Source organism: Enhydra lutris, unplaced genomic scaffold (assembly GCF_002288905.1).
Source record: "Enhydra lutris kenyoni isolate GAN:26980312 unplaced genomic scaffold, ASM228890v2 scaffoldscaffold66, whole genome shotgun sequence".
In the NCBI taxonomy this organism is placed as follows: Eukaryota; Metazoa; Chordata; class Mammalia; order Carnivora; family Mustelidae; genus Enhydra; species Enhydra lutris.
The window spans coordinates 1,651,872-1,661,859 of record NW_019154150.1 but is presented as its reverse complement, the minus strand read 5'-3'; the positions used below and the strand labels follow the sequence as shown (position 1 = coordinate 1,661,859).

The window sequence follows — 9,988 nt, the reverse complement described above, 5'->3', positions numbered from 1 at the left end:
TTTGCACCTTCTGCACTGCCCTGATGGGCTGGGGTATCTGGGACCTCCTAGGAGGCCTGTTGCCCTCCACAGGACCCTTGCTTCCCTGAGTCCAAGCAAGCACCCTGCCAGCACCAACAGTCTGGGATGGGAAGAATGAGAGGAGGGGCTTCCTGGACCACGTGGATGTCAGGGCTGCCAAAGAGCAAGGAGGCTGGCCATTAGAAATCCTACTCATTGCAGACCCAGGGTACCAGAGACGGTGATTAGAGCCAAAAAGGGTCATCATCAGGGACATATGAATAGAATGGCTAGTAATTGGGGACAGTAGCATCGTGGGAGATAACATCATTCAAAGACCTCATCAGAGAGGTGGTGGTTGTACACTGAGGATCAGGAGGTCCTGGTGAGCAGTATGATCATTGATTGGTTATATCATTCCTCGTTGATCATGGACATGGGAGACTGAGGATGTGAGCAGCAAGAGTGTTACCTGGTCCCCATATCCTTGATGACTGAGGGTAGGGGAGACAAAGGTGATCACATTCAATGACCATCCAGAGATTCAGGTGGTGGGTGAGCTACTGGGCACAAAAGGCGACAATGGTTAGAGAATTTAACCACCAGAGACCCAGGTGGCTGGTGATACCAATGATGAGGAGGCTGGCAGTCAGTGCTCCTGGTGATCAGGATATAAGGGACACTGGTCATCAGGGACTTGGAAGATGAGACTCCACAATCCTTATGCTGGACCCTAGCAAGCTGAGTGATGAGCACTGGGGAGCCAGGGATGTCAGTAACCAGAATCACTGGTGACCACATCAACAGAAAATTTGATGGGAAGAAGATCCCATGATTAGGGACATTGGTCATTAGGTATATTGTTGGTTAGAGATGTTGGTGAATGGAGACAAGTGATCAAAGTCATTGCTAAGGAAACATTGGTTATGACAATAGTGTGATTGGAGATACTGGGGAGAAATATGAGTGATCAGATCTATCAATGATTGGAAAAACATCGATCCGTGACATTGATGGTCATGCTTCTCAATGAACTAGGACATTAATGATTGGGGGCGTTGGGGACCAGTGCATTGGAAATCAGGAACATGAGTGATAAGATGCTCCAGTGATCACAAATATGGTGAATGAGGAAATGCAGTGGTCATCAGAGATGTTGGCACCAGACACACTGAATATTAAAAGTTTATGAATAGAGATGCTGATCAGGAATATCGCTGGTAGGAGATACTCATGGCCAGGTATATTACCAGTAAGCCAGGACAATCACTGAAGACACCGGCGATCGCGTTTTGTGGCTGTCAGGAACCGGACATGTCCCTGATCAGAAGCATGGATAAAATATTGGTGATTGAGTGTTGGTGATCATTTGTTAGTAATCAGATGTCTACAGTCACAAGCTCCAGCAATCAGACATGTCACTGACCAAGAGTAGCAGTCATAGTAGCTATGTCCAATGACCACCTTTGTTGAATGAAGATGATGGCAATCAATGACATTGGTGATCAAAAACATTGGTGACCATATATGTCAATGAACAGGAATATTGATGACCAGATAGCTCAGAAACAAGAGCTGATCAGCATCTGGGAGGAAGTAGATGGGGGTGGGGGTGGGGTCAATCCTTGTTGGGTTCTATGAAAGCCCCAGGAAAAGGATCAGTGTGTAGACCAAAGGCTGGAGAAACCACAAGCCTCCCCGTGCTTCCCCAGTATCCACCCAGACACCAGGACAGACAGGGCCCCATCCCTTATTCCAGGAGCCCTTCTCTCCAAATCACTGGACCCGAAGGGACCGCTAGGACTGACTGCCTATGGCCACACCCAGGACTCAGCAGCCCAGGAGCCCACAACACCGGCCAGAGGCATTCACAAAAAGTATTTTATTATTCTTAACAGTATTCACTTTAAAGGAATAGGAGGATAGCATACAATTTTTTACAGACAATATATAAATGTTGTACATAATTAACAATAACTTAATTCACTAATCCAAAATGAAACAAGCCAAATAAAACATAAAAACAGAAAATACTGCGGATTCTTTTTCTTATGCGGATACTAGTACAAAATAAGTTACTTCTGGCTGTGGTGCCCCCCTCCCCCCCTGCAGCGATCGCCGGGGCTCCTATTGCACTTGGTCGACTACCTCGGCATGATCCTCTTCCCCAGGGCCAGGCCTTTGCCGGCCGCCACACCCCACCACCTCCGCATACAGAATCTAAGCTCGGACACAGTTATGTACAGCTGTACCTTGGGAAGGATCCAGCCAGCCACAGCAAAGCGGAGCAGAACCCAGGCATCTCCAGGGACCCCAGCAGGGTCATGGCCTCTCGCTGGACCCACCCCCAACTCCTGCCTTCGCCACCTGCCAGACCAGCCCCTGGAAGCCAAGAGCAGCCAAAGCCCCTCCCCAGGTCCCCTGCTCCCCGTCCTAGGGCTGTGGGATCCAAGTACTTTTCCAAAAATAATTGTGAAGCTACAGCCTTGGTTTGTAGGTTTTATTCCTTTCCATAGCAAGGACTTCCGTGGCAACGTACAATCGACTGGACCCAAAATGAGTTTAAAAATAAAACAACTAACTCCTCAGCGAGTTAAGCTTATGCAGTCTTTGATATATATATATTTTTTCTTTTGTCTCAGAGTGGGAGGGGAGGGGGATTGAGGGGTGTTGCAGAAAAAGGATGTATGTACAGGGGTTCACCTGGCTGGGGCTCAGACTCATTAAGGGGACACGGGTCACACCAGCTTCGGCCTCAGAGCCAGGGGAGCGATCTGGGAGACATTTCCCCTCTCAAGAAAATGTTGTTTCCTTCCTGTGACCCAGCCCTGGCCTGGGAATCAGCGCAGGACCGCCCCTGATTGTCTCTGCCCTCCAGGGCCTGGCCACCAGGGCACGCACCGCTCAGCCTCCCCAGGCTGCTGGCCCGGCCACACCGGCTCAGCCCAACCTGGGCTTCAGCTGTTTCAGGAAAGGAAGCCAGAGGAGAAGGTGTGGGCCACGGGCCCCCCGCCACCCCGCACACCTGCCCCCAGAGCCCCAGCAAGCAGATGGGCCAAGCAGCACTTGGTGCAAAAGAAGACCCAGAAGAGAATTTGGGGGGCAGCTCAGACCTCCACGTCTCCCTGGTCCTTGTTAGAAATGAGAGCACAATAAATTATTTTTGCCTAATCCCTTCTTCTAAAAACGGTTTGCTTTGTGTGTCCCCTGCCCCCCCAACCTTCTTCTCTTTGTAAAGTTGTCTGTTCTGTTCTCCAAACAATTGTCCATGATGGAAACCCCACCTGGGCAGTAAGCTGGGCCAAGGCTGCCTCCCAGCCTGGGTGAGGACCTTCACAGTGACCGTTGATGGCCAAGGGGAGCGCCCACAGGAGAGGCAGCTTGGGGCTCCGGCCGGGCTGGCAGGAGTGCCATCAGTCTTCAGGGAAGGGCAGGCCGCTAAGGGTTTGGCCCACCCTGCCTAGGGTCACCAGCCTTGCACTGCCAGCCACCCTCTTGGCATCTGTCTGTCCGTTGCCGGGGGGCTGTCCCTAGCCCATGGCGGTCACCATGCTGGATGGGTGGGGGTGGCCAAAGGAGAGGCTGGAGGAGGGGTGGATGGGCGTAGGGGTGGGCAAGATGTGTCCCGAGTGGCTGAAGGGCGGGAGATGGCCCACAGGTGCCATGTGTCCGGCCAGGGCAGCGGCGCTGAAGGGGGAGGCCTTCTCCTGCATGCACTTGGACAGCTCCTCGAAGCACTCCGCACCTTTCTTGTTCTTCTTGGACTTGGTGGACATCTTCCGATTCCTTGTCTGGATCCCTTCCTTCTTCATGGTCAGCGGCCTGTTCACCTGGAAGCAACCACAAAACCTTCAGGAAGTCCAGTTCCCTGAACAAGAAACCAACCCCCAGCTTCCACATGGGGCAAAGACAGGTCTGGGCTGGGGACCCCACTTGCAAACCCCCCACCCCCGCTCATCTCTGTCTTCCTGCCAGCATGCTACCCTGTCAAGAAAGGTGCTTTTCCCTGTGTGGGACCCGAAGGGCAGGGCAGGGGCCCTGAGCCCACTAAGTGCCAGCACTGCCCCTCCACCCCCGCCATAGACATGACCAAACTCCATGCCTACTTTTTGTTTTTTGTTTTTTTTTAAAGATTTTATTTATTTATTTATTTGACAGAGATCACAAGCAGGCAGAGAGGCAGGCAGAGAGAGAGGAGGAAGCAGGCCCCCCGCCGACTCAGAGCCAGACTCAGGGCTCGATCCCAGGACCCTGGGATCATGACCTGAGCTAAAGGCAGAGGCTTTAACCCACTGTGCCACCCAGGTGCCCCTACTTTTTGTTTTAAAGAGGCACCCCTTCCCCGGACCTGCAGGGCCCCCCCCCCCACCGCCGTGGGAGACACACTTCCAGCCGGCTGGTCCCCTCTTATGGGAAGGCCTTCTGGCACTGGGGTGCAGCAGCCGCCTCCCAAGCCAAGCCACGCCGGAGATTGTGGCTGCCCCCCCGCCGCTCCCCCAGCCCCGCGCACCAGGGAGCACAAAGAGCAGCAGTCCCCAGGGAGGGGCGGGCCAGGCCGGGGAGGGGTGGACTCACATTGTGCAGCTTGTAGTAGAGGCCACAGGCGTTGCAGACAGGGTCCCCGTTGGCGTTTCGGCGCCATAAGGTGGTGGTTGTCGTCTGACAATTTGCACAACAGGTGCCTGCTCTCCTGGCGGCCGACTGGGAGGGGAGCGGCGGCGTCAGCAGGCTGGGCTCCCACGCCCCACCTCGACCTCCCTCCCCGACCCTTACCCCACCCCCCTACCCTCCCACCCCCGTCCCTGCCAACTGAGCCCGGGAGCGGGAAATCTCACAGGGGAATCCAGGCATCTCAGAAGCCGTGGAATTTTAGAATTTGGGACCTAAACCAGCACAGAACTTAGAATAAAGAACTCTCAGAAGCCTGATCTCAGAATCAACGGAGTTGCAAGAGCTAAAAGGACACCTTAGCCCCCGCCCGGCAACCATCGAATGGGGAAACTGAGGCCCTGAGGAGGCTGGCTCAGTCCCCCTGGAGCTCCTGGGTCTGACTCTGCAGTCCCACGTGAGTCCTTTCAAAATCCACCATCCTGCATGTGACGCACCCACCCCCTTCCCCGAAGAGGCCAGGCAGGGACGTCAAATGTTTAGGGAAGTCTAGAGCTGCGCCGTCCAGTACCATAGCCACTAGCCACGTGGGAATGTTCAAATTCAACCCAACTACAATTTAATAAAATTAGAGCTTCAGTTCCTTTTCGGGCATTAGCGACATTTCAAGGAATCAACGGTCACGACCACAGTGGACAGGGCAGGGCCGGAACATTTCCATCAGCACAAGGCTGGTCCGTCTGGCATCCTGCACCCCAAACCACATGCTGCTGACTGCCCCGCAGCCCCTCAGGGAATGCAGGCCAGAGGTGGTCTGGAAATGAGTGTCTGGTTTCTGAAGGGAGCTGAAGGCTCCTAACAAGGGAAAGTAAGAGAGTCTTGACTGAGAAAGCAGATCTCCTCTTGTGGGCCCACCAGCACCGCCCCCCCAATATTTCCCAAAGAACCGCAGGCAGCAGGACAGGGGGTGGGGAAAGGAGGCCAGGAGAGGCTGGGACGGCCCTCGGCAGGCCGGAGCTCCCTTGCTGGGTCGCTGGGTCGGAGGGACCAGCCGACTGCTGCCTCGGGGGCGGGGAGGGTGAGGGTGAGTAAGCAGCCTGGAGCTGGAATTCTGACTCAGGGGCCAACACCGTATCCTCCACCCCTACCCCCACCCGGGCCCTCACCCCGCCCTCGCTGGGGGGGTGGGGAGGGCGGAGAAGGGGGGCCCCCAAAGCGGCAAGCGATTTAAGCCTCGTAAATCACTTCACCCTGAAAAAAATATATTTATTATTCTTAGCATTTTACGCATTATTTGCAGAGCGGAGGGTATTAGAAATTTCAAAACAGCCCAGCGAGAGGCAGGACTGAGCCGAGGAGAGGCTCTAAAACTCGCGGGGTCCGGAAACAGATACGCGGAGTTTCCTTATCTTCAGGCTGCAGATGTCCGGATAGGAAACTCCGGCAGGAGATCCGAAAGGGCATTTTTTTTAAATCACTCAAATGAAAATACACAGTATAGGTGACTCCATGGAAAAATAATAAAGGGCAGGTTTTTTTGGTGGTTGGTGTGAGTGTGTGTTTTATTTAAATAAGCGTGAGGAGATTGTGTGCTGGGCTACAAGGAAAATTACTTCATGGCCCTATTTTTAAAAAAAAGAGTTAAACAGAGGCCAGGGGACGGGAGTTGGGCCCTTGGACACTCAACGTTGGGGATTCCTGAGCTTGGTGGGGTGAGGATACCTGGTTGGTTGCGGAGGGGGAAATCTGGCCCGGGGGCGGGAGGGGGCTGGAATCTGGCCTAAAAGAAGGGCCACCCCAAGTGATTTTAATGATAAAAGAATTTCAAGAGGCAAAGCAGCTGTCTGGGAAGGGTTTGGTGGTGTTACTATTATTTTTTAAATAAGCCGCTGGCCGGGCCCAGGTTGGCGGGTTCTCCCCAGCCACCTGCTGCCCCACACTTACCAGTCTCCGCTTGGGCTTGATTAGTGGCCGGTTCTGCCCGTTCATCTTGTGGTAAAGCCCGCAGGCGTTACACAGGTAGTGCCCGGTGCCGTCTCGCCGCCAGAGAGGGGTGGCCGTGGCCCCACAGTTGACACACTCCCGGCCTTCTGAAGGGGGACAAGGAGAGACAGCGGGCCTACCTGATGGACAAGGTCGTGGGAGAGAGCCAGCGGGCAGGCGCCGACCAGGCAGCGGTCGGCCTCAGCCCGGGCTGCCTTGGGGGGTGACTTTTAGTTCCAGCCCTGGGCAGGAAGAGGGACCCGGAGGAGGTTTTCCCCCCCGCAGGAAAGGAGTTCAGAGAGTAGCTTTACGGCCAAAGCTCCATCTTCAAAACCCTCTCTCGAAGGAAGGGAAGCAGGGCAGGAGGGAGGAGTGGGGCCAAGGCCCCAGGGATTCTCGGCCCGACAATGAAAGGGTATTTACAGCAAACTTTGCCGAGGGCAGGGCGGTGGCAGGAGTGGCCCCGCTCGACCTGGCCGGGCCTGGGAGGGCTCTGGCTCGTTTTCTGGTTCTGCCTTTTTTCTATCTTCCCCTGTTCCCCAGCTGTGTCTGCCACCTCCCGATTCTCAGCCCTCAGCTCCTACCCTCCTTCTGTTCTCCAAGCAGGGGAATTCCTTCTTTCTCCCAAACTTCCCTCTCTTCCGCTGGGGCCCTAGAATTCAGTCCCGGACTCAGATCGAAGGTGGTGTTCTTTAAAATAAAAGAAGCCGTAAGCCCTTTCGTTTTTAAGCCAAGTAGACTAAGTGACCTTGGTCTTCAGTTGATGGTGGGTTTTTGGGTTTTTTTGTTTGTTGTTGTTGCTAAAAGACCATCTGGAATTCAAATCGAATGGGTAAAGCAAACTTGGGAGAAAGGGCTAGTTAAAGGCAAGGCAGCTGGCCTGAGTGGAACGGGGACCCCAAGGTGGGGCTGAGGTGGGTGCCCAAGGCGGCGGCAGCAATCAGGCCAGGGAGCTGGACAGCCTGGCATCACGCAGCCCCTGGGAAAACGTCTCCCCATTTAGTTTCAGCTGAATTGTCTATATATATGGCCAAGGAAAGGTTCCTAGACTCAGGGGTAAAAGTTAAAAAAAAAAAAAAAAATCTTCCTCTTTCTCGGCTTACAGGGATCGGGAAGGAGGCACTGACAGCCCGGAGCCCCGCATCAGCCCTGGTTTCTGCTCTATTGCCAGATTCTTGGACAAACCAGCTAGGCTCCAGCCTGTCTCCGCAGAGGCACCTACACTTCGTCCCCCTCACTCCAGCCTTCAGGGAGGGACAATGAAGGACACGCCAGGGGGCAGGGAGCAGGAACAAGTCCTGGGAATGTTGCTTTGGGGGAAATCTCCCAGGGAGATTGGGAAACATCAAAATCCCAAGATTGGACTGATTGAGTTGGAGAACCAGATTCCTTGAGGGTCTGGAGCATCTACAGTGCTCCCACAGCCTGCGCACACACTCACAAACACACGTACGCACAGCCTCCCTATTGTCACTTGCGTACTGCATTCTCATAAACTAAGTCAAGAGGCTGTTCAAATTTTCACTTAAGATCCAGGGAAGGGAAGGGGGAATTCCCGTCCTGTGTTCTGTCTGGTAGTAGCCACAACCTTGAAAGGGAGGGTGAGAGGCGGAGAAGGGAAACGAACTTTGGGGACCCCTCAGAACAGTTAAGAAAAGGGCAAAAGTTTGAGGGCTCCCTCTCTCCCATTCTGGAGTCTCAAACATCTGTTGGAGGCTATTGGAGGGGAACATGACCCATCCCTAGATCTGGAAGACTGACATTGCCCCATCTCCCATATCATAGCCCTCCTCCCCCCAACCATACACACAAAGGCACAAACCATCCCCACTTCCACAAGGTCCCTGGCGCTGGCCTTTACCTGAGCAGGAGCGTGCCTTGCTGCGCTGCTTAGGGGTGAAGCTGGAGGCAGGGCCACCCAAGAAGCCTCCAGGGTGGAAGAGTCCGCTGCTGTAGTCGTGGGCAGCGGCCGGCACATAGGACGGGTAGGTGGGGATGGGGTGGTGTGTGGCAGGCTGGGTGCCCATGGCAGCCAGGCCTGGGCGCAGGGGACTGCCGCTTTCCATCTTCATACTATCAGTCAGTGACACCTGGTACTTGACGCCATCCTTGTCCTCCCCCCGGGCTGCACTACCCCCTGCGGAAGAGGAGGCTGGAGAGGCAGCCCCGGTGGTGCTAGGGTCGGGAGACACTTCCTTAGGCGGAGTGGGTGGGAATCCAAAGAGGTGGGAGCCTGAGTGTGCTGCCGTGGGAGTGAGGGAGGCCACAGAGCTCCCGCTGCCTCCCGCACTCCCACCCCCTGCCCCTGGGTACACAGAGAGGGGACCTCCAGGGCCTCCGGCCGCTGAGGGGTGCAGCGGTGTCTTGGAGAAGGGGCTCACGGTCCAGGGATTGTGGTGGTGGGCCGCAGCAGCGGAGAGGGCAGCTTTACCCCCGTCGAGCCAGGGCAACCCGGGGCTGTGCAACAAGTGTGGGCGGCACATCTGGCCTCCTGTCAGGCGGGCTGCAGGAGAAGGGAGAGGGGTCAGGGTGGGCCGAGGCTGAGCCGCACCAGGGCTCTGATGTACAGGACCACAACTCCCAAGACAACCAGCAATAACCTTTTTCCCAAAGAAAACCAGAAACATGAAACCCCAACTGGCAATAATCAAGAATGTTCAGTCCAGAGCTAAAGGACAAGTGGCACAGAAGGAACCCCACCGGATTGGGGTCTGGAGGAACCCCCCCCACAAGCCAGCTGGAAATGGGCAGAAACCCTAGGGTACCCAAACCCTCCCCCAAGAGTCTGCTGCCCCCACCTTTCCCCGCCCCAATTTTTCAGTTGCTCCGATTCCTGCGGATCTCACATCCGGGAAGCAGGCAGCGGGGCCTTCCTCCCCTCCCGCGCCGGGCGCGCGTCGCGCCGCGCCTGGGCTCGCAGTGACCCACTGGCCGGGGGCTCACCGTGCGCGGGGCTGTAGGAGACGCGTGCCCGCGCGTGGGCTGGGTTGGCGTAATAAGGGTTGCCTTGCGAGTCTAGGTGGTTGAAGAAGACGTCCACCTCATCGGGAGGCAGCAGCTGCGCGGGCTCCATGTAGTTGTGCGCCAGGCCCGGGTGATGCGAGTCGGGGTGCTGCGCATTCAGCACGGCGGGGTGCGCCATCCAGCGCGGCTGCTCCGGCGCCACCTCCATGACCGGCAGTGGAGGCTCGGGATCTGGGCCGAGGCGGTGGCGGCGTCCCTGAGCGACGGAAGGGGGCGTGAGGGGCGCCGCCACGGCCTGACACCCCCAAAGTCCCGCCACGCGGAGTCCCGCACGCCGCTACGCCTCCGGCGAGCTCAGCGGAGGGAGAGTCCCGGGTGGGAGGAAAGCTCAAAGCTCAAAACGAAAGGAAGGCGGAGGAGAGGGTTCCGCCGC

The 9,988-nt window shown here is 55.9% G+C and overlaps 1 protein-coding gene across 3 annotated transcripts; it reads right to left on the bottom strand.

The window, feature by feature from the left end:
- Positions 1 to 3,530: 3,530 nt before the first annotated feature.
- Positions 3,531 to 9,777, bottom strand: LOC111159104 (GATA binding protein 2). 3 transcript variants are annotated; one of them, XM_022521507.1, is made up of 5 exons: positions 9,535 to 9,777; positions 8,453 to 9,094; positions 6,553 to 6,698; positions 4,576 to 4,701; positions 3,531 to 3,830 (listed from the first exon to the last, which is right to left on the bottom strand). In XM_022521507.1, the coding sequence occupies exons 1-5, from the start codon at positions 9,761 to 9,763 to the stop codon at positions 3,531 to 3,533; spliced, it is 1,443 nt and encodes a 480-aa protein (XP_022377215.1). In that variant the 5' UTR covers positions 9,764 to 9,777. The 3 variants fall into 3 exon arrangements, with proteins under 3 accessions (XP_022377215.1, XP_022377217.1, XP_022377216.1); XM_022521509.1 differs by having other exon boundaries at positions 4,576 to 4,659; positions 9,535 to 9,763; XM_022521508.1 differs by having other exon boundaries at positions 6,553 to 6,695; positions 9,535 to 9,763.
- Positions 9,778 to 9,988: the final 211 nt, after the last annotated feature.